A 23,776-nucleotide genomic window follows, 5' to 3' on the forward strand; every position below is an offset into this window, starting at 1 on the left:
GACCTGGTTAGGTAGGTTCGATTTTCTTAAAGTGAATTTGGCCAAATCGGTTCAGCCAAGGCTAAATCAAGTTAGTAACTCTTAGGTTTGCTCGGCCTTCTAAAATGATGTGATGTAAAGTCAATTAACATCTTTAACCCCAACCATTACCACTTGTCAATTTCGAACTGGTGGTTGGTTTTGACTGTAGAGAAATTAAAAAACGTGTTTTAATTTCTTTTCTCTCGATGTGTCGATTTAAAAAACAAATGAAAACACAATCATTCGTGAAGAACACACTTCAAAAGGAATACGGAGAAAGCACTTATTCAATTCAAATATTTACACCTTCACCAAAAATTTGTTGGCGATTCTCTGAAAGAGAGAGGGAGAGAGATGATAATGGTCACCATCAAGAGGAGCCGTTTTCTCCGGATATTGATTTGTGCATTTACGGATTTGCTTCTGAGCAAGGGAATGCTCTTCCTCTTTTGCGGTCAATTTCTTAAGAGAATGGAGTCTATCTCACACTCACAGAACCCGTCTTTTATATGCTTCCCTAGTTTCATGTTTTGCTAGGTGGGATTTCGTTCTCTGCATTTCCAAGCACACATACACAACTATGGTCGGTCTCGAGGAACTAACTGGAAAAGAGCTCTTTCTTGCTCTGTCAGACCCTGTTGCAATCGAACTAAACCGGTTGCAGGACCAACTTAAAGGTTATACACACTCTCTTCACTATCTCTCTGTCAGTCCTTTTTCTTTTCTTCATTCTTTCTGCATCACTTGTTAATGGACTTCCTATTGCCTATTGGCGATATTGTTATTCTGTTTTCTGAAAATTTCTTCTCCAAGACCAAGGTCTTGAATGTTGCGCCTGACCTCGAATGCTACTCTGAACTTAATAGGATGGTCCGACTGGAAATGGTTTTGAAGTTTACTCCTCAAGTTCTCGAGCTTCTGTATTTTGAATTGCCCAGTTACTACATACTGTTCTGGTTTAGTTGAATTCAGGGGTTTGGAAGTGGTTTGAACTTTACGAAGTTTCTTTCTTGCAGCTGCACCTGCCTTTTAGATGTTAAATTTCGTTCTGTGTTTAGTTCAGTGGTTGCAAAAGTTTCTAGTTCGTTTACGTTTTTATTGACAGAACTTCCTGTGTTTCTCGTCTAGTATTCCATTTTTAGTTTTGATGATGGAATGACAACTAATGAGTCAAAAAACAATATATGTAACTGTGCTAACTGTCTAACTGAATTATGTAACTTTGCTAAAAATATGACCGCCATCATTAAATTATGGGTATATGTTAGCAGAAAAATTCATTGATTGAATGATTATGCTATCTGATTCTTCGTTTTTTTTTGGGTACGTTACCTCACTTGTCAGGAGCTGTCTTAAAAACTTGATTATAATATCAGAAGCGAAGTAACTATTATACAAGGAAATCAAACTTAGAGAGAACGCTATCACATGTGAACAAGCTGCAAGCCGTTGGACTTGGGTACACTTAACACTGATACTGATCATGTAGCGGCATAAAGCCCCTTTTGTGCAAGGCGACTGGAAAAGCAGCATGTGATATCAAGGTCCAAAGTATAGATACACCTCTGTGTATCAGCAGAGGTGTTTTGGTACTTAATACCATGCGCTTTTTATGTTATATATATAGAATTTTCATTAAAAAAGAGATTCCTGAAAACACCTGTAAACAGGTTGTATTGATACTTTGAACCTTGTGTGAGATTGAACTTAAAACCTTCCGACTCAAATCTACTTGATGCCCATATGCATCTGGTAGAGGCATGATTTTTGATAAATATCCTCTGATCATGTAGTGGCATTATACCCCCCCCCCCCCCCCTTTTATAAAGTGACTGAAAAAGCATCATGTGTGAATGAACTGCAAACCTTCCAACTCCAATCCACTTAACGCCAATAAGCACCAGGTAGAGAGGCATGAATTTTGATAAATGTCCTCTGTAAATCTCCTCTTGCATTAATCCTGCATTCTTCAGTTCATTCATACGTAATAACATGATTTTTGAATGATCTCCCTTTCATTATATTCTCTCTTTTTCATGAGTGATGTCTTTTATCTGTAAGTGATACTGATAACCAACTAAGAGTAGCCCATGACAATTTGATAATGTTTTTTTTCTTTCTGTCATGATTTACTCTGATGATGGTTCTTTTTATGAAGATGATGTATTCTTTTTAATCCCAATGTAAAATTTGTTCTAGTGCATTGGGTATCAGAGTATAACTCACAGCATGTTTATCTCCTTGTCCTTTCTCACTAATAACGAGTTGGAATTATGAAAAGAACCTAAATAGTCTACAATATCTTTTTAGTTAAAGCTCCAAAGAATCCTTCAAGAAAACTATTTATCCAGAAAAAGGACCCATTGACAATAATTATTTCAGTCAATGGCATGAGATCATAAAAATGCTAATTACTAATCGTACAGGAACCAATCCAAAAGAAAAACAAAAAACTAGTTGTACAGAAGTATAAGTGCAGCTGGTTCTCATCAACAGGAAAAGTAGCATTGTGAGGCACTGTCAAAGGTTTAAGCTTGTACCTTCCTCCATATTGCATATGCAAAAAGTAAATAATATCTTCTTCAAGCTTCCATTTTATTATCTCATCTGTAAACTAGTATTCTCCTCTCAAAATTCATTTTCAGAAAAGGAGCAGGAGTTGGGAGTTTCTCATGGTGAAATTAAGGCTTTAAGAGTGACTGAAGCTCTGAAAGATAAGGCAATAGAAGAGGTACCTTCCTCCACCCCCACACCCCTTCTACTATCTCCCTCTCTCTCACACACACACAAACACATCTTCCCATAAATGACGGGACATTTAGCAGACTGTACCCAAGATGTTCAACATGGGTATCACGTATTATCTTTGATGCATAATTGAATGAAAAATTGTTTGCAGTTCTCTAAATGTACTAAATTCAGTTGGATTTCTCATCTGGAAGAAAGAAAAGAACTGCTAGAACTTTTTCTGTAGAAGAAGCCTTCATGACCAATCAAAAAAAAAAAAAAAAGAAAGGATAAGCGCTAATGTCCAGCTTGCTGCTGTCCAAGGTATTTCTTTTTAGCCATGTGGGTGAATGACATGACCAATACAGCCCATCCATCTGATAGGGGATCCTGTAACTTGGCCATTGGGAACATTTTATCCATGAACATGACCTAAATTCTGTGGAGGATGGGACTTTTCCATGTGATTCATGTGAATTGTGGCCATTCAGTTTTTCAAAGTTTTTTATGAAACAAGGGCAAAGCAGAAAACGAGTTTATTGTTTTTGTTCTCTTTTATTGCATGATGGATGGTCTTTCTCATTGTAAACTGTATCCTTTTTGGTGTAGATGGTCTACTTGACCCTATATAATTCTAGTGGGAGGATGAATAAAATAATTTTATGTTACTGAAAACTTTATCCAGATAAACTTAAGAAATTATACTTTTTTAACCAATTCCACTGACTTTGCGCTTGCTTGTTTCTTTTAGCTCAACGATAAACTTAAGAAATTGGATGAGAAGTTTAGAGCAGCTGAGAACCTTATAGAATCCAAGGTGCCTACCTGCCCCTAAGTGAACTCTTCCAAAGATATATATAGCTTTTGCTTAATTTGAAGAAGTTACTTGGGTACTCAATTTGGCTTAGCCAATTAATTGCAGAATCTTGAAATTAAGAAACTTACAAATGAGAAGAAAGAGGCATTGGCTGCACAATTTTCTGCAGAAGCAACTCTCAGAAGAGTATATGTGAATCAAAAAGAAGAGAATTTTTTTCCACTTGAAGCTGTTATTGCACCTCTTGAGGCAGATATTAAAATGTATAAAAATGAGGTATGAAGATGAAATAAGATTCTGCATTCTCTTGAAAATTTAACAGAAATTAGAATATAGTTGGGTTTTCATTGGCAAAGAGTAATCATTTCTCTTTCTTTTCCAAAATTTCTTCTTTTTCAGATTGCTGCATTACAGGAGGATAATAAGGCTTTGGAACGGATCACCAAGTCAAAAGAGTCAGCTCTACTTGAAGCAGAAAGGATATTGAGAAGTGCTTTGGAAAGGGCTCTAATAGTAGAGGAGATCCAAAATGAGAACTTTGAGTTGAAGAGACAAATCGAGATCTGCCAGGCATGGTTCTATGAACTTCATTCATGGTTAATGCATTTGGAAGTTGAGATTCTTAGCCAAAGCTTTACATCATTCATGATGATGCAGGAAGAAAACAAAACCCTTGAAAAAACTAATCGTCAAAAGGTTGTTGAAGTTGAGAAGCTTAGCCAAACCATTCAGGAACTTGAAGAGTCCATTCTTGCGGGTGGAGTTGCTGCAAATGTTATTCGCGACTATCAACGCCAAATTTCTGAATTAAATGTAAGAGCCAGCCTGTTAGTGAGTGGCACTTTAACTACTTTAGTTCAGTAAGTGCTCATAGGTCAGTGATATTTGAAGCTTTTGTTTGGGTGCAAAATTCTGAGTTGAGCTACTCCCTTGTCCTACGATTTTCCAGGAGGAGAAAAGGACACTAGAGAGGGAACTAGCAAGAATTAAAGTTTCAGCTAATCGAGTTGCAGCTGTGGTGGCTAACGAGTGGAAAGATGATAATGACAAAGTCATGCCCATTAAGCAATGGCTGGAGGAGCGGAGGTTCTTTCAGGTACTTCTTTCCTGCTTAAATCCCAGAAAATGTTGTTCATATTTTGTAAACCCAGCTGTTCCCGATTCTGGATCATGAGGCATTTGTGGTGTTCCTCTAGAACATCAACAAATACATATATTTCAAAATAAAAACACTGGATGGATACCTCTAATTGATATTAAAATGAAAAGAACTGAGTTCCCAAAATAGGCAGTACTAGAGGATCTGCCTCTTCTAATATGAGTCTAACCAAAAGCATTAGACCTAACAATTACATCACAGGCTAAGAAAATCAAATGATCGACTGTAATACAAACAGAAACTCTTTTTGTCTTTAAAGTGTTATTACATATGACTTGCATTTATAGGCCGAGATTCAACGGTTAAAAGACAAGCTAACCCTTTCAGAGAGAACAGCCAAGGCTGAAGCACATCTAAAGGTAGTAACTAGTATTTTTCATCTTCCATTCAGAAATATCTGTCTCCAAATGCAAATTGTTGGTGTTGTATACTTTCTGCTCCTATTTCAGGATAGACTGAGAATGAGACTAAAGACACTGGAAGAGGGCTTGAAGCAAGTGCCAAATTTATCAATCAATCTTAATGCATCTTGTGGATCCCGAAAAACTGAAAAGCCTAATTATATTTTGGGGTTCCTATCAAATAATGCTGGACTTCGGAGGAAATCAACATCACAACCAATGTCTTCTGTTGCCAGCAATAAAGCCTCCCTGATTGAGCAGCCAAATGTAGAGATTGGAACAGCCAATGATGCTGAACAACCAAGACGAGCAAACAGCCTAAAGTTGATATATGATTCTGGAGAAAAGAAATGGATAACAAGTTTGTGGGCATCCAGACTTAAGATGCTTGATAATGATGACAAGAAGACTGCAGAAATGAAGGAAAACTCTAATGTGAATGTTGTGAAGTGTTTTCATGATGAATCGGCAGTTCCTGAAGAAATTAGAACTGATGGGAACAAAATAGATTCAGAAATTAATCAAATTGCAGATGCTGGTGGTGAAGATATGGTTTCCGGTTTTCTATATGACAGGCTGCAAAGAGAAGTCATCAACCTAAGAAAATATTGTGAGGAGAAGGATGCAACTGCGAATGCTAAAGATGAGGAAATTAAGGTGAAGAAACTACTAACCAATAATCTCTCCCTCCCTCCACCCCTCTCTTTCTCAATGAATAAATGAAGTAGGTCAAATTCATTGGCAGATGCTCATGAAGAAAGTTGACACACTGGCAAGGGCTATGGAAATTGAGTCAAAAAAGATGAAGAGAGAAGCAGCAGCTAGAGAAAGGGAACTATCAGCCAAGATGGAGAGCAATAAACAAAAGATCAGAAGCTCAAACTTCTCTAGAAGGTCTGTAAATGGAATAATGGATCACCTTCTTTCTTCCATTTCAGTATGTTAATTTTAGCACCCACTTTTGTTCTTTATTGAATTCAAAACTGCTCAATATGCCATCTTAACCTAGAACTTCCATAGTTAGCAATGTGGTATGCAACAATAAATAGGTGCAAGAAAATTAATGTCATATGGCAAAAGATCAATTAGAACTAAGACTATATTTGGTTTGAAGCAAAATGTAGGGAAAGGAAGGGAAAGAATTCCTTTCCTTATAATTTCCTTAAAAACACAGCCCAAATTATAGTTTACAGTATATACTACATAGAATATCAAAGATATTAATGAGGGATGCTATTAAACAATGATTTTATGCTACTCTTGTATTCTTCAACCCTACAAACATTGTGGGATCCATGAGAAGATACACTACAAGACATAGTTGAACATGCCTTTCCATGGGTCCCACTTGTCTTTTACTAGCATTTATCTATTAATAACATACAAAACTTCATCTACTTATCTCTTTCTAAAAAATGCATGGTGTTTTTATTTTATTGGAAAGAAAAATGAATTTTGCTTATAATCTAGTCCTTGAATTACTTGACTATATTAACCTTTTGCATTGCGGTGCATTTACAGGTTTGCAAAAACATCTTGAAGAGTCAGTGGATATCAGAAGTTAAAGTTGATCAAATGAATCTCTACATGATTACCAAAAAAAGAAAAAGAAAGATCCTCTATACATATAAAAATTAAAAGGTCGCTTTAAAATAAGCTTCCAGTTCAGAGAATTTGTAAAACGTGGAAGATGTTAATATCAAAGTTGTACTCTGCTTTGTTATCAAAAAAAAAAAAAAAAGTCGTACTCTGCTTATCCTACATCACTGTGCGTGTATTGTCTATGGGGTTTATGCCCTTATAGTTCCATGGTAAGCATGGATGAAAAAACATTGCAAGTCTTACATGTAAATGCAAAGTGGACATTGTTGGGCCTATTGAGTACTGAGCCAAAGATTCAGGTCAATCCTCTAGTCTAGGCTAAGTATATCTCCAATCGTCTGTGGCAATAATGATTCAGTAACTGACTTGGATCAGTCGTGGTTGCTGGAGTGTTGACAAGTCGTTAAGCTTCTAGCCTAGATTACAGGGAAACACTATAATTCCAGATTGCATAAATTTAATACTAGAATGTGGTGGAATTAATAATTAAATATATGCATTAATATTGTAGGAAAACTCACATAAATCTTATAATTACATTATCGATAATACAAATTCAATAGCTCAATTGATATTCCTCCTAAATTTATTTGAGTTGTTTTCTGAATAGATGTCGATTCTCTCCATCTGCATTTTGCAAGTCATATTTCTCAATTATTCAGCTTTTTTTCCAAGCGAAATACCACGAAAATAAGGAAAACAAGGCTTTGAAGTTAAATGTCATTTCATTTTCAACCAAATGAAGCCCGAACCCGAACCTGATGCAGTTGATAGTCTTTGACACGGGCAACCCAACTTGCATCCCTACTTTGAATGACAATAAATTAGAAAATAAATATTGGTAGAAAAAAATAAATTAGAAAATAAATAAATAAACTGCGAGTAATGGATTTGAGCAAAGAGGCCAAATGCCCGTTATCATCAAGCACTTGGGAAATTATGTCGCCACCGTCAAACCAATTTACAAGGGCTGTTACAACACACACACAGGTGATAAGCAGTTATTTTGTAAGAAGAACCAAAGATGACAGTCATAAAAATGGTGTCGTTCAAACACTTGTCGTCATCTTATCCAGTCCAACCAAGCCAATTCCGACTGAAACCAGTTCGTTCACCCATTTCTCTAAAGGTAAAATATGCCATTGGTTCAGGGTTATGTGGGGAGCTGAAAATGGTTTAGTTATGATTAGGTTTGCTTTCTTAACCATCAGATCACACAGGTCCAGTATGGCGATGGACCAAGGGGAACTCGATGAAAATAATGAGTGATGATCTCTCTGCCTCCCTAAGATACTGTACAGTGCCATGCATAATCGTTACAAGCTTCTGGCTAATGTATAAGCCTAGGCCTTCCCTTGAGACACTCGGGCTGTGGTGGAACATCTCTTGAATTAAAGCATCTGGAATCCCTGGTGCTGGGTGTGTGATCCTGTAAACACAAAATCGTGTTCATAAAGAGAGCTTGAATTCCCGTGGAGATTATGGACTCCAATGAACTCTTGAATGCATTAACAACACATGCATATCAATATACATGCTCGGTAAATAAGAATGTCTAACCAATGGAAAGGGAAAATGATAGGAATATTGATTAAAGCAAGATCTACTGATATTCAAAAAGGTTTAGTGGAATGCATAAATTACCAAAATTCGAGATGAACAATCTGTACAGTAGTCCCCATACGTTGCTTTCTTGGAATGACCTTAAGCACAACTGAAGATTGTTCAAATGCTGGTGTAAACAAGAGAACATTCATCATGAAATCTGATAAGACTTGCTGAAGCCTCAAGTTATCACCATACAAGTTTATGGATGACACTTCTGCTGGCAAATCATGGATCAGCTGCACCTGTCGTTCCCTGCTCAAAGTCATAACTTGAGTTATGACCACCTCCAGAGCTTCTCCAAGGTTGAATTCGACAGTATTCATCTTGAGATAGCTATTTTTGTGGTCCACAGATAATAAGCCATTTAGAAAATCTCAAAGATGTTAATGCACAAGAAACAAGTGACTAATTACATAGAAATTGAAGATCAAAGGATCTAAAAGTGGGTACAGGTGTACAAATCTTAGACTTCCTGGACAAGAATAGTAAGGAAGAGGAAACATACAAAATGAATAATGTTGACCATAAAAAGAAGGGATATGTAAATGCCATAACAAATCAAGTGGAAACGTTACAAAAGAACATGGATTATTAACTTTTACATCATCCCCAATCATGAGATATCCTTGCCAAAAAGCAATCTGAATGGATGACCAAAACTAACCAATTTACGAAGTTAAATTTGTACAGTCAGCCAAGGTAATGACAATTAATTAAAAAAATAGTGTTTAAGCTAGAATGGTTACTACTGTTCAATATCTCTAAGGCAGAAGCATATAATGCATCTAAATGTGTTTTCCTTATGATTTTTTTTTTCATGGAAATTAACATAATATGTGTATTTTTTTTTTGATAAATAACATAATATGTGTATTTCAGTATAGATATGAACCATGGTGAAATAAAAGGCAAAAGAAGAATTATATTACATCATGAACAATAATATAGGACTCTTCATCACTCCATTGCTTTTAACTTTAAAGATTCCTCCAGATTATTTCCACTCACAACATTTATTATGGTTGTTGTATCAAACATCTAGATTCCATGTCAGATCCCTATAGTCTAGCTAATATCTTCTGGTTGTTATCCTCTAAGGTTTGGCCTCAATTCCCACTTCCAAGCCTTAGGTCACTCCTACCATTAAAGTTACACCCACCATGATTTGTCCCATAAATAATTCAACTATAACTTTTTGCATTCTGTTTCTCAGTTTGGAAATAGAAAATTAAAGTCATTAAATGTATGGAAGAATCATGGAGATGAATTTACTCAGTTTCCTTACTGTTTTCCATGCATTCATATCTAAGCCAAAGCTTTTTCTTCTCAAACAATATTAAACTGACCTAAATAGTAAATACTACAATTATATCTGCAACGCCACTTGGCCAATAAAGTAGGAAAGATTATTCTAATGAATGATTATGAACAAAAGGTAAATAAAGAGAAATACCACTCATCAATACTTTCCAAATCAATGTCATTTATGATCTTGGCTAGTTGTTCCTGACAGAGTATGCTTGTCCTCAGAAGTTTCTTCTGCTCTTTGCTTAAATCAGAAGCCTCCATTAGATTGCGTGTGAACAGTATTCCGTGAAGTGGATTTCTGATTTCCTGACGAATGTATGCTAATTCCTTGAGGTTATTTACTGCAGCTTGTTCTGATATACTCTGCATCCGTAGAGCATGTTGAAGTTCAGGGCTAGCAACATGCAAGAAACAGAGAACCCCAATGATCCTACCTTCTGTATCTGTCCTTTTATTTGCACAAATAAAAGCTTCCACATACTTACCATGCCGGTCAAAGAACCCAAATAGCAACTTATCTGCATCCTGGCCTGCCATTACACTGTTCAATAATATCCTGAGCCTGGTCAATGTGTCTTGATCTTTGACCTGACAACTGAAACTATAGAGAGTGAACACCTCCCCCACAAGCATCTTATTGATAGTTTCTTCTCTCTTCATGCCAGACAATTTCTGCATTGCATTGTTCCACTCAATGCAGTGACCATGCTCATCTATCATAAATATTGGTGGGATAAGTGTGCATGTATTTCTCACAAGTGCAGTGTAATCACCCTGGATACGAGTGTATTTGTCCATCACCATCCTTTCCCCTGTTTTATCTTGCCCAATAAAGCAAACTCCTACAACATTTCCTGACATGTCCCGGTTACAACAAGCATTGACAACCAGTATCACACGTCCATTAGATCCTTGAGGACTAAATGTTTTAAGCTTGATCTCAACATTTTTCTCTTCTTTTCCTGCAGTTTGAAAAGTCCATCAATTGGAAGTCTAAAATATTCCCCGTGGTTAATGTGATTTTTGGCAAATCCTGAATTCTTGGGATAATCAAGGATTCAAGTGGAATGTTTAAATAGAAGGAGGAACCATATGCATAAAGACAGGAAAAAAGGAATGCCAAATACTTCCCAAAAAAGCATATGTAGCAACTCTTTAAAGTGATCTTCCTATTAGTTTTTGGAGTATTTGCAGACCCTTGTCACTTATGTTAAAATATGATTAACATGTTTGCCTGACTGTTCTTATGTATCTCTTTACTTGCATGAACTGATGGTTATCCGCAAGTCTTTCAGTGTTATCATATAGCTGTCAATGATTTCTAATACCAACAAGTATGTTCATATCCAAATTAAATGGTCTTGAAAACTGCAAAATAGGACCAACCTCGATGAAAAATTAAATATGAGAACTTAGTAACTAGACATGGTGTGAACTAATGAAAGAACAAATCCAGGAAACAATTTTATCTAGTTTTTCACAAGTATTTAATATTTTGAATAAGCATATAAGTTTCAATAAACAGCATGGTAAGCTATGAAGGATATAAAATAAAAGCCAATGGATCTACTCAAGTATCACCTTGCAAAGCCAAGGAAAGCATGCTCTTCACTTCTTGAACTGAATCATCATAAACAAGGTTGATTAATGGCATTCCAATAGCCTGCTCCACACACAATCCAGTCAATTCAGCTGCTTTGGTATTCCATCCATTTATATTACCTGAGGCATCAACAGCCAAAATGGGTACTGAAGCCGTCTCAATAAGGCGTACCATCTCACTCGTGACAATACGTAGTTCATCTACCTTTTGAATTCTTGCATCAACTGAAGGCATATTCGTAATTGCCTTGGAGTCTTTTTTGTTTTCATCTTGTAAGGACCCTCGAAGTATCAGTTGCAAGGAGTGGATGGCATCCATTTCAATGTCTTCCCATGATAAGCTCCTCTTCTTGACTACCTCCAGGAAGGCCTTGAACGATGATCGAGGATGCATCCTCCTACCATCATCCTTATAAGCAGGATCATGTTTTGCACCACCCCACTTGATCTCCTTGGCTGTGTGTGAACGGAACCAAAAGAGAAAATCCTTTGATGTAATCTTGATGGCCACCATTCCACAAACTGCATCACCAAGAACTGAAGCCCCAGGATAGCCGGCTTCCATGAGGTTATCTGTGCTTAAACCTGTACTCCCATGATGGTGCTCAAGAAGCCATCCAACTATATCCCTTATTTGAGCCTCTGTAGGGGTGACCCCTAGCAACCAACATTTACCACTGTAGTAGAGTGCGGCACCATCACACTTGACAAGGTCCGTCACATTGGGTGATTGAGTAAAAATCCCCACAGGAGCATCCCTGAGGAGCATGTCACAAAGCAGAGCCTGGGTATGCAGAGTATGCTTCTCCCTCAATTGAGTGGCCAATTCCACTTCCCTGTTAAGCTGTATGCCAAAGACTTGCATCAAAAACTCACAAGCATACCTCAGTGGGAATGGGACAAACCTAGGGCTTGTGTGATGGCAGACTACCAAGCCCCACAGCTTCCTTCCCTTTTTCTGACCACTCTCCATGTCATTGTCATCCTCGTTGATTGTCACAGATAATACAAGAGATGCAATGGAACCCATATTGGCCATGTATTGAGCGTGGCACCCATGAGGAGCTCTCAGTGTAGACCCACAGAGGCTCAAGGGTTGTGCCAATTTATTGTCTTGGATTACTTTTACTGGCGGTGCTGAACAGTCACAGATCATCCTGACCTTGTTCTTCATGAAGAGGAACCTTGAAGCTTGTGGTATATCAGTAGCTGGGTAATGCAAGCCCAAGTAAGGCTCCAAATCCGGTCTCCGGCACTCAGCAATCACTTCGCCATGTTCATCTTCGTGAAACTTATACACCATTATCCTATCATAACCTGTCAGATCACTAACTTCCCGAACCAATACATTACACAAAAACGATATATTTCCACTAGGCAAAGATTGCAAGTTGGATATGGCCTTGGCTGCAAGCTTGTAGGATTTCAGTGCCCCAGCAGCAGTTACTGGAACGTCAGCAGGATTCACTGGCTCCAAATCTATAACCAAACCCACATCGATCCGGTGCATAATTGCGTAAAAGGGCTTACCGGAGTTCCTACAATATACCAATATTGGATTGAGGAGATTAACCTCTCCATAGTTGGCCGCTTTTTGCAGGGCTGCTGCACTGGAGGACCGAAAGAGGGTCCGAGCATCAGTTCCAATTGTGAGAACTTCCTGTTGCTCCACGCTGGGAACAGCAAGTGGGATCAGGTCCAACATGTCAGAGACATTCTCGCTATAGGCAAGAACAGCAAAGCTCTCTTCTTCGACAGCAATCATACAGCCAAAGGGTTGGATAAGCTTCCCTCTCTGCATCCTTTGGAGGTAAGCTGAAACAGTGGAAGAGGGAATATTATTATCCGCGCTTGCAGCATTGAAGTCAATCGACGTGGAATAATCAAACAAATGTTCGGAATCTTCAAAGTCTGCATGAAGTTTCGCATCAGCGGTGGTTTGGGCCACAACACGGGTGCTGTGTTTCGAACGAGCAGAGCTACTCCTAGAACAATTCGTCCTGTTCGACTTGGATGACATCTCATCCATTCTTCTTCTTCTACTCCAATTCTTCGTTTCCCACTTGGCTCTTACTTAATTGAATCTGCTCGTCTGAGTTGAGCCCTGTAAAAAGGCACCAAATATCTACCAGGGTACAGGATGGAGGTTGCAATTTATGCTTCTGTATCTTCTCTCACTAAAATGAACAGAATTTTCACACGATAAACGAAAATCGAATCCAAAACCCACAGGCTACAACCCGTAAGCTAAGCTGATTCCATCGGACCCAGCGAACATAAAGAAAGCGGAAAAGTAGAGAAGCCCACTACCACTCTACCAGTCTACCATCTTCTTCATTTGAGAAAAAGTGAATGGCAAATAACCCATTTCCATTGCCAGTCCCATCTGATGACGACCTCTAATTCACTGAAGGATCGACAAAACTGTTATTGGTCCCATGAATGTATTATGAACCAAAAAACCAACAAAATAGAAGGACAAGGACTGTAATGGCCGTAAGATATTCTCTCCTTTTTCTTAGACTCCTCACAACGACAACCCCGTTAACTTATAACTCTCAAAAGAAAGTCATGAATACCATGACAAAACTGGGATTGGAAACTGAGAAACCTTGAAAAAAAAACAAGAAGGAAGCCCAACCCAACAGAAAATTTGGTGGAAATACGAACTATTCATTTGCGTTTTCAATGAATATCAAAATCTCTGTAAATAAAATGCAAATCCCAACACCAGACGGAGAAAGATAAGAGCAACTGACCATTAAACAGGGCCAGCAGCGCGTGAAATTAATCTGTATATTCTGTAGCAGCCACCATGAAGAATAAAAACTGTAAAAAATAAAAAACGGGTAAGTCAAGGTTTTTGATTATCCTTCAGGACCTGTATAAAATTTTCATTACCAAGAGAAATCATCATAATCATCATCTTATCAAACATATAAACCTTCTTTTTTTTCCTTTAAATTCCAAGCCACAAGCCACTATATATTTTGAAGGGATGAATGGAATGCTATAACTCTTCCAAACACGGTGCAAATGCAGCACTTACATAACCAAGAGAAGCATTAGACCTCTTAATATCTTTTCTTTTGGCCTCTTAATATGTATTAGTATATTATCTTTATTGACCCTCCCAGAATATTTGTGATGCTCCTCCACTCATGTTTGGTTGAATGGATTTTTCATTAAATTGCTCTTTTATCTGGTAAACCTTTTTAATATTAAAAAAAAAAAAGAGAGAGAGAAAATGAAAACAAATCCATTTTGATTATTAAAAAAAAAAAAAGATTGGTGTCACCTAATTCTTCCTTTTTTTTATTTTATCTTTTCACGAAAGATAATAAAAAAAAAACCTTTCCTTGTTCCAACTCGAGGCGCTGTGGTTCCAATTTGGTGGCCTACAATTGAAGCTATCTGTCAATTTACCCATTTCACATGTAAATAAAGTCTCAAATCAAAAACACTGAAACGCTTTCTTGTTTCTTAAAAGAAACGCGAAAGGGTAGGTAATACGAATTACGAAATAATGAAAAGGAAAAGGAAATCTCGTTTCCCATCACAAACAATGAAACACTTCGCCCTGCTGCAGTTGTGGCAGAGCAGGAGGACGAGGAATGCAAAAAGCCAAAAACCCTTGTCACATACATAATAATCATATTGGAGCAGGATTTGAGATCCAGCACCGTTCATTGTATAAACTCTGTAAAGACATTTCTCATTTTGTCTTTTTTACTCCAATTTGATGAGGGTGCTTTTGCTTTTAGCACAGCGATGAGAGATGGAGAGTATCCGAGAATGAGTCAGTTAGCGCGTGGCATAAATAATATAGTTGGAGTTGGAGTGAGTATTAAATCGGAATTGATATCAATTATCGGGTAGATATTAATGTATAAAATGAGAGTTTTTGATATTTTAAATGTTTATAGTTGTACGGTGAAAACCAAAACCAGGGGCCTATCCGTATTTCTCCGGACCCACATTTAATACCGACGTCTCGGTACTCGGTAGGGAAAAAAGAAGATACGGGCGATGCGGCAATGCAGTGTAGAAGAAATAGGTGGCATCTTCGTTGTTCCAAGTCCCGGTTTCAAGAATGTATTGACGGGAGGAGAAAATCAGCTACGCCCATTGATTGGAGCAGCGTAGGGCTACTAGTTCCGTGAAACGAGTCAAATAACCAAGGTTTTAAAAAGGCTAAAAGGTAATGGCCAAAAATGTGAGGCGTCAGCAAAAGGCATAGGTACGGAAATATGTGAATTGGAAAGGTAATTTTAAGAAATCTATTTTGGATAGAAAAAAATTAAGATATGCATAAAAATATAATAAATATTTTAATAATTTATAAAAATATATTAATAATATTAAGTATAAGATTTTAATGAGGTATAAATATATTAAATTAATATATTTTAATAGTTTTATGAAGAAATACATTATAATTAATTATAATTTCATTAAAAAACATATGCTTAACTATAATTTGAAAATTAAGGTCTCTTTTGGTTTATGGGAATAGGGGTTTGGAATCGGAATGGCCTATTCCGATTCCAACTGTTTGGTTGGGCGGAATCAGAACCCCATTCCCATTCCTATTGGAATGGCGTTCCCCATTCGAGGGAATGGCCATTCCCTACCCCTTCCTTGGGAACAAAATCTCACTCCTATTGATTTTAATTCTCACTTTCATTCCTGTTTGAACCAAACAGATTTTGGGAACGAACCATTCCGATTTCGATTCCAACTACGAACCAAATGAATCCTAAAATTCTTAAGTTTTATGAGATGGAAAAAATCGAACTCTCCTGACCAACCATAAAACATGTATTGGCACAACTTGTAAGTGAAAATATAATTAATAATTATTTATTATTTAAATAACTATTATTTATTATTTATTATTCATTTTCAAAAATTATAAAAAAATTAAAAATAAATAAACAATATACAATATATTCAAAAAATAGTTATTAAAGAAGAAATTTCAATTGCTTTATTGATATGATAGATCATCCATAGAATTATAATATATTCAATCATTATGATCAAACGATAAAACATAATTAATTATTATTTATTTTTAATTCTAAAAATATAAAAAATAATAATTATTATTATTAAAGAAAAATTTTCAATTGCTCTATGGATATAATAGATCATCCATAGAATTATAATATATTCAATCATTGTGATCAAATGATAAAATATAATTAAATATTATTTATTTTTAAATTCTAAAATATAAAAAGTAAAAAAGTTATTAAAGAAAAATTTTAATTGCTCTATGGATATAATAGATAAATCCATGGATCTAAAACATATTAAGTCTTTATAGGGAAAGCAAAAAATTATATTTCCAATTTTTTTGTTAATTTATATTTTCTCCAAATATCTTCATGAAATTTCCATATCACTCACAACACAAAAAAAAAAAAAAAGAAAAAGAAATTGATTTTGAATGTAAGAAGTGTAGATTAACATAGATTTAAATGTTCAAGAAAAAAAGAAATCACAAGATATTATAAAAATTTGAAAAACTTACATATTTTTGCCACATTTTTTCAAAATTTAAAAAATCTTAAAAAAAATAGAGATTCATGCTTGTTTCTTGCAAATTTTTGCATATCTAACACTATGAATGAGGTTTGGAGTTTTAGAGTCATTTGGAGGTGCGGGCTATGTCCTATGCCAGACCATGGGCCTCGAACCCCCAACCCAGCATAGCACGGACCTCTGTGCCAAACCTGGCACGACCCATTAGTCGTCGTGTCGTGCCATGTCGAGCCGGTCCAAAATTTACACCTCTATTCAAATGGTCAAGTAAGTTGAACAATTCCACATGATTCCACCAAACCCAACTATTAATTAGACAGCTCGCCAAACAATAAACATTAGGGTAAATTACAAAGCACGGACCCCTATAGTATGGGGTCTGTGACAAAGACCCCTACACTTTGTTTCGCGACAAAGACCCCCGTGTTATAACCGTGAGATAAAGGCCATCTTCCGTTAGCTTTCCATTAAAATCCGCTGTTACAATATTTTTTAATCCCAATACTACCTTTAAAAACACTGTTCATCTTCCGTCGTCTCCTCTGTTCTGGTGGTCTCCCGACTCACCCTGCCGATCATATTAAAAAGCCAGATTGCATTGAGTCGGATCACCAACAGCAATAGGCCTCGAAGAAGATCGAGGCTCCAACGGCAGCAATTCCAGGTATAGTCGCTAGGCTAATGGGTCTTGAGTCATTACCGGAGTTGACTTGGGTTCCTCCAGGGAAGACCGCAGATTTGATTGGTCGAAGTAGGTCAGTAAACTATGCAGGATACTGGCCAGAATTCGACCTATCACGGGGGCACCATCGACGGGTAATGACTTCTCTGTCGTTTCGCGAACCCCCGATGTTCTTACAGCTAGAGAATGAAGATTTCTTTTTTCTCAGCTTTCAGAAAATTTCTGAAAAAGCAAAATTTGCTAAGAAGAAGAAGAGTGAATCCGCAACTACGTCTAGGAAAATTGAAACCCAATGTGACTTAGAAAATACCAGCCCGGTTTCTGTTCTTGATCTCAGTGGTGCTTTAGTCGATTCTGGAACTCCTTTATCAGGTTTGCCTCCTCAATTCAGTTTCCTTACAGAATTCGAAGTTCGTTTCTTATGTGAGGTTTTCAAATTCAATTATTTCCAATTGTAACATTCTCCCTTTGTTAAAATGTTTTATAAGAGAAGAAGAATGGAAGCCAAGAGGTTCAAATTCAAGAAGCAGCCTCTCGACAGAGCTTGCAAAGTCCGACTGTATGTCTCCACCTTTGGCTTGTATTACGAGCTCAGATGATTGGGGATCAGGTTCATTTGAAGAGAAATCTGAGGAAACAAGGAAGAATGATGATCAGGGGTACTTGGAGTGGTGGGGAGTGATTAGCAATTTAGCTGAAAAGAAATGAGGTCCTCCGTTTGGGTTTCTAGGGAGATGTCAAAGTTGGAAGTAGAAGAGATCGGGATTGAATTTAGCATACAAATTTTCGATCAACTTCTCTCCGAGATTATATTCGAATTTTCTAGGCTTCTTTGAAGAATTCTGCCCTAAAATGATTTCAATAGACTGAACAATTGTGTATAAATTCTGCAAAGTCTGAAAGTTTTCAGAAGCCCCAAGATCCAGACTTTCCATTGATACAACTCCTAATCCAAAAGGAAATACAAAACTTCTAAATCCTAACTATACAGGGAATATACAAATCCGGGATGAGCTTTATCTTCGTCCAATACTCCCCCTCAAGGTGGTGCATGAGAATTGTGAATGCCCAGTTTGGGAAGGAAAAAACCAAACTGTTTTTGTCTGAGAGCCTTTGTGAAAAATGTCGGCAACTTGTTCACCAGTACGGACATAGGAAGGCGCAACGATGCCAACTTAGAGCTCATTGCGAATGAAATGACAATCAACTTCAATATGTTCGGTTCGCTCATGGAAGACAAGGTCTGCAGCAATGTGCAAAGTAACTTGATTGTCACAAAACAAGCGTATAGGTTGAGGATGAGATATTTCCAAAGACGATAGCAGACCTTTCAGCCACTTCAACTCACAACTGGCAGTAGCCATTGACGGTATTCAGCCTTGGCAGAGGACCGGGAGATAGTATGTTGTTTCTTAGTCTTCCAAGAGATGGGGGAATGTCCTAACATGACAAAGTACCCAGTAAGAGAACGACAAGTTAGAGGGCAACTCACCCAGTTGGAATCACAATAGGCATACAATTGCAGATCACTATCAGAATGCAAAAATATTTCTTGACCAAGACGTCCTTTTAGATAACGAACCACACGTAATGCTGCATCCCAATGATCAACACGAGGACACTGCATAATTTGAGCCAGTACATGGATGCAAGAACTGAGCTCCGGCCGTGTAATGGTTAAATAAATCAAACGGCCCACAAGACGTCGATATCGTTCAGGGTCATCCAGGAGTGCTTTGTCAGCAAAGGCAAGTTTATGATTCTAAGTAATAGGAAAGGGAGTAGGTTTGGACCCCAATAATCTAATTTCTATAATAATATCAAATGCATATTTTCATTGGCAAAGAAATATCCCCGATGATCCGTGAGTCACTTCGATGCCCAAAAAATTATTTAAGAACACCCAAATCCTTCATGCGAAAACACTGATTCATACACTATTTAAATTTGTGTATGAACTCCGGGTTATTCCCACCAACGATTAAGTCATCAACATAAATTAGGACGTGCAAGACAACCCCATTCTTGCAATATGTAAATAAGGAATAATCAAAATAAGATTTGTTCAAACCCAAAAGTTTTCAAAGCAGCACCTAACTTAGAGAACCAGTTCTGGGGGGCTTGCTGCAAACCATAGAAAGATTTCTGGAGTTTGCATACCTATCTAGTCCCAGAGGCCAAAAAACCTAGAGGAGGTTTCATATAGACCTCCTCATGGAGATCACCGTGCAGAAAAGCATTGTGGACATCCATCTGATGCAATTCCCAATGTTGGGCCGCAACAACTGCTAAGAATGTTCGAACTATGACCATTTTAGCCACAGGGGCAAAGGTCTCGTTGTAATCAAGACATTCAACTTGAGTGTTGCCCAGGACTATCAACTGTGCTTTAAATCTTTCGATGGATCCATTAGAGTTGTACTTGATTTTGTAGACCCATTTACTCCCGATTGCCTTTTTTCCAGGTGGGAGGTCTTCCAAGGTTCATGTACCATTGTCTTCCAAAGCCTGTATCTCTTGGCGTGTAGCCTTACGCCACCGAGCATCAGTCATTGCCTAAGAGAAACAAGTAGGTTCTCGGCCTGTAGTAACAACTGCCAAGAAATGTCTGTGTTTCATAGAAAAAATATCATACGTCATATAATGAGTTATGGGATAATCTGTATGGCTCCTTGTCTCATCAAGGGGACCTGCCTCCTCATCATTACCCGTGTTCAGATGTCCTTCTTCATCGATCGTGTTGCTCCCTCTGACTTCTATATGAGGTGACTCAAATACCATGTCAGGAGGAGTGGCCTAAGGCAACCCAATATTTTCTTTGGCTACGGGAGGACTGGTTACAGAGGGTTGATATTCCGGAGTGGCAAAGGGAAACTTGGCCTTGCTAAACACCACATCTTGTGAGATGAAATAATCACCAGACTCAATGTCGTACAATTTTCACCCCTTTTCCCAAAAGGGTACCCAATTAAGACACATTTTCTACTCCTAGTGGCAAACTTGTCATGGTCCCTAGTATGCGAGAAACATAAGCAACAAAAAACTCTTAGATGTTTATAAGGACTTTGTCCAAATAGCATCCCGTAAGGTGTTTTACCACCAAGAAGGGTCGAAGGTGTCCGATTAATCAAGTATCCTGCGGTCAAAACACACTCACCCCAGAAATTGATTGGAAGATGTGCTTGAAACCTGAGTGCTCTGGCTACATTCAAAATATGACGCTTTCTCTCCACACGACCATTTTGTTGTGGTGTCCCAATGCAGGAAGTTTGAAATATATTCCTTGCTCGTCGAAATATGACTTCAAGGATTTAAAATATGTTCCATTATCACTTCTTACCACCTTAACCTTCTTATTAAATTGTCGTTCAATCATGACACATAAATTTTTGAGTGTTCTACCAACTTCACTTTTTTTAGCCAAGTAAATCCAAACCGCTCGAGAATAATCATCAACAATCGTCAGAAAATATACCGCACCACAAGATGCAGGTACTCTATAAGCACCCCATAAGTCACACTGAATTAATGCAAAATAATCAGTCACATGATTGCTGCTTTGAATAAAAACATCTCTAGTTTGTTTTGCCTTCAAACAAACATCATAGGTTTTGTTCTTACTATTACTGATATTAAGAAGTAAGCTAACTGTTTGATAAGAAGGGTGTCCCTATCTCCGATGCCACAAATCGCATGACCCAATTCCATCTGTCTTGTAAGATCGAACCGGCGCCACACCCTTGAAGACATAGACCCCATCAAGCTATTAACCCGCACCCATCAGAGTCCTCGAGATGTGGTCCTGTATCACACACAACTTATTAGTAAATGCCACAATATAATTTGTGTCACGAAGTAACCGACCTACTGACAATAAATTACAATTGAGTTTTGGGACATATAATACATGCAACAATTTAAAATTATTCAAGTTCAACAATGCCTTCTTTCATGGCCTCGGTGTGGGTACCATTGGGTAACCTAACAGAACAAGGTGCAACATCATAGGTGTCGACGAGCACATTTAAATTCCCTGTCATGTGATGTGATGCCCCAGAATCAACAATCCATTCAGTGGAGTAATTCTTGCTAGAGAGTTTTTCATTAGTCCTGGTATTGTAATCATTAAGCATGCTTACAAGAGTCTACCATTGCTCGTCATTAAAACCGTTCAGTTCGATCCTGTCTTCGCCAGTCACGACTGCATTAGAAGCCACCTTACGCCTTGCCGATGACTAAGCAGCATGAGTTCTTGCTAAACCTCGGTCACGTCCGCTAGAGGGTCCACCTCCTTTTCCTCGACCTGCTCCACGTTCGATCGACGTTCAGACTTACTCGAGCTCTCATCGTTCCTCTCATTGTTGGCCGCCATGGTAACCAATCAGCAAGATTCGTCCAAGCTGATTGATTATTGCAAATAACACGTCGAGCTTGATTCTAAGAGGTAGATGGACGATCCTGACGAGACTCACAAAGAAATCAGAACAAGCGAGCCCACCAATTCCAAGCTCCTGCCTGGTTTCCTCTGATCCTACAACGCCGAGTGAGAACCAGTGGAAGGACCGAGAAACGAAGATTAAAATCCATTCATGTTCGAGCTCGTCATGGCCAAGCAACTAACAGCTTATTATCGACGACTCTGAGTACTGATATTTGAAGCTTGAATGGCATCCCCACTCATACAGACTGAGTGGGAGTAGGTATCATTCTCCTATGTCTTCGTAGATTCAGAGGAACTAATCAGGGAGAGAAGCAATGGGAGGCGATAACTGCCCTCGAACGGTGCCACAAACCGATAATCGTTGGAATACAAGGTGGGTGCAACGGAGGCGGGATCTATCTCGTGACGGCCTGCGATATCGGGTACTATATAGAAGATGCATTCTTCTCGGTGAAGGAGGTTGATTTGGCGATCATGGCTGATCTTGGGATGCTTCAGAGGCTGCCGGGAATCATCGGCTATGGAAACGCAGTTGAGTTGGCCCTTACCGGTCGGAGGTTTTCTGTGTTGGAGGCGAAGAGCATGGGTTTGGTCTCTACAGTTTTTCGTTCCAAGATGGAGATGGATGAACGCATAAGAGCTATTGCTGAGGGGATTGCAGCGAAGTCACCGTTGGTTGTGCTTGGAACGAAGGCGGTGCTATTGAGGAGCAGGGAGCTTACCGTGGATCAAGGGTTGGATTATGTTGCCACATGGAACTCCGCGATGCTCATTTCTTATGATTTACCAGAGGCAATCTCAACACATATTCAAAAGAGAAAACCCATCTTAACCTGGCTCTGATACCATGAAAAATTTGAAACGCTCCAAGATCTTGCATTTCCATTGATATGTTATGATATATATATACAAATTCGATCAGAGTTGTTGCTCCTCAAAACTTTATGAAAAACAACTTATAATGCAAAAGGAAATACAAAACATCTAAAACTTCTAAATCCTAATTATACATGAAATATACAAATTCGGGATGAGGATGAGCCTTCAAATGCGAAACATGCTAAAAATAAGGGAAATTTTCTATGCTAACCATGACTGAAAATTCTCCTCTATACATAGGAAGAGACACTAGCGTATGGTGCTAGCAAGAGCTAAAAAAAAAAAAAAACCGATCAAATTCCGCCTGCTTAGTGAAAAAATCTCGAGAATCTCAGCTCAACACTCACTGGATCCAGCTCAAAAATGTTAAAGAAACCGCCAAAGTCAATCGGCCGTAAACTTCACAGTTTTCACTCACTACTGGTGACCGCTGTTCGTAGGATAATCACTGAAAATTAGTAATTGCTTATCGGCAGAGCGGCCAGGAGAAACGGAAAACAGTGTTTTTCAAAGATAGTACGGAAATTAAAAAATATTACAACGGCGAATTTCAATAGAAAGTTAAGAAAAGAGTCACAGTATAAGGGATCTTTACCCTAAACATTAATATAGATTTACGCGTGGCCAGATAAAACCCTTTTAACGTGACAATTCCAGATTTTTCTTTTTCTCTCTTTTTTTTTTTTTATAAAAAGTGATCCGTTGATATATATTTATTGATAAATAGTCGAGAGTCCGAATCTATTACCCACAACACGGGCCTATATATCCATAATTAAGAACATCTCCTGATGTAGATGTGCGGCTGTAATGTATTGTGGGTGTGGGCAGGTGGTGGTAACATCTTCTTGGGTACCATATCCGAGCTCTGATGCATAGAGTTTTGATAATCGCCTCAATTAATGCACATGCATTTTACAACTGAGTGTTACAATAATTAAATCAACCCATAACTCGAAAACTACGACTAGAGATTCCA

General features: G+C 38.0%; 2 protein-coding genes, 2 long non-coding RNA genes and 1 pseudogene across 10 annotated transcripts; 3 read left to right on the plus strand and 2 right to left on the minus strand.

Moving 5' to 3' along the window:
- Window positions 1-219: 219 nt before the first annotated feature.
- MAP70-5 (microtubule-associated proteins 70-5) lies at window positions 220-6,886 on the plus strand. Of its 2 annotated transcripts, XM_088955549.1 has the most exons (11): window positions 220-698; window positions 2,667-2,752; window positions 3,500-3,565; window positions 3,671-3,841; window positions 3,965-4,135; window positions 4,223-4,378; window positions 4,515-4,661; window positions 5,012-5,083; window positions 5,174-5,782; window positions 5,871-6,019; window positions 6,647-6,886. In XM_088955549.1, the coding sequence occupies exons 1-11, from the start codon at window positions 602-604 to the stop codon at window positions 6,663-6,665; spliced, it is 1,743 nt and encodes a 580-aa protein (XP_088811675.1). In that variant the 5' UTR covers window positions 220-601; the 3' UTR covers window positions 6,666-6,886. The 2 variants fall into 2 exon arrangements, with proteins under 2 accessions (XP_088811675.1, XP_088811684.1); XM_088955558.1 differs by lacking the exon at window positions 5,012-5,083 and having other exon boundaries at window positions 269-698.
- A 312-nt stretch (window positions 6,887-7,198) lies between these two features.
- Window positions 7,199-7,623, minus strand: LOC148878490 (uncharacterized). Its single transcript, XR_016102418.1, has 2 exons — window positions 7,486-7,623; window positions 7,199-7,354 (listed from the first exon to the last, which is right to left on the minus strand). It is a non-coding gene; the product is annotated as an uncharacterized LOC148878490 (long non-coding RNA).
- On the minus strand, window positions 7,618-14,805 carry PHYC (phytochrome C). Of its 6 annotated transcripts, none has more exons than XM_088955596.1 (6): window positions 14,295-14,354; window positions 14,005-14,074; window positions 11,225-13,652; window positions 9,789-10,605; window positions 8,372-8,668; window positions 7,618-8,156 (listed from the first exon to the last, which is right to left on the minus strand). In XM_088955596.1, exons 3-6 carry the CDS (start codon window positions 13,272-13,274, stop codon window positions 7,940-7,942), a joined length of 3,381 nt encoding a protein of 1,126 aa, XP_088811722.1. In that variant the 5' UTR covers window positions 13,275-13,652; window positions 14,005-14,074; window positions 14,295-14,354; the 3' UTR covers window positions 7,618-7,939. The 6 variants fall into 6 exon arrangements, with proteins under 6 accessions (XP_088811722.1, XP_088811710.1, XP_088811717.1 ...); XM_088955584.1 differs by having other exon boundaries at window positions 14,190-14,324; XM_088955591.1 differs by lacking the exon at window positions 14,295-14,354 and adding an exon at window positions 14,147-14,269.
- A 2,448-nt stretch (window positions 14,806-17,253) lies between these two features.
- LOC148878492 (uncharacterized) lies at window positions 17,254-18,389 on the plus strand. The gene is made up of 2 exons (XR_016105171.1): window positions 17,254-17,849; window positions 17,971-18,389. It is a non-coding gene; the product is annotated as an uncharacterized LOC148878492 (long non-coding RNA).
- Window positions 18,390-20,120: 1,731 nt separating this feature from the next.
- LOC148878493 (delta(3,5)-Delta(2,4)-dienoyl-CoA isomerase, peroxisomal pseudogene) lies at window positions 20,121-22,761 on the plus strand (annotated as a pseudogene).
- Window positions 22,762-23,776: the final 1,015 nt, after the last annotated feature.

The sequence above is a fragment of the Nelumbo lutea genome, chromosome 1 (assembly GCF_056320005.1).
Source record: "Nelumbo lutea isolate HS-2025 chromosome 1, American lotus-T2T, whole genome shotgun sequence".
NCBI lineage: Eukaryota > Viridiplantae > Streptophyta > Magnoliopsida > Proteales > Nelumbonaceae > Nelumbo > Nelumbo lutea.

Excerpts from the sequence above, each read along its gene's own strand:
- MAP70-5 (XM_088955549.1), top strand. The coding sequence starts at position 602 with ATGGTCGGTCTCGAGGAACTAACTGGAAAAGAGCTCTTTCTTGCTCTG. Across the intron at positions 2,753-3,499 it reads AAGATAAGGCAATAGAAGAG|CTCAACGATAAACTTAAGAA; the intron begins GTACCTTCCTCC and ends TGTTTCTTTTAG. Across the intron at positions 3,566-3,670 it reads AGAACCTTATAGAATCCAAG|AATCTTGAAATTAAGAAACT; the intron begins GTGCCTACCTGC and ends AATTAATTGCAG.
- PHYC (XM_088955574.1), bottom strand. The coding sequence starts at position 13,274 with ATGGATGAGATGTCATCCAAGTCGAACAGGACGAATTGTTCTAGGAGT. Across the intron at positions 10,606-11,224 it reads GCTTTCCTTGGCTTTGCAAG|GAAAAGAAGAGAAAAATGTT; the intron begins GTGATACTTGAG and ends TTCAAACTGCAG. Across the intron at positions 8,157-8,371 it reads ATTGTTCATCTCGAATTTTG|GATCACACACCCAGCACCAG; the intron begins GTAATTTATGCA and ends TTGTGTTTACAG.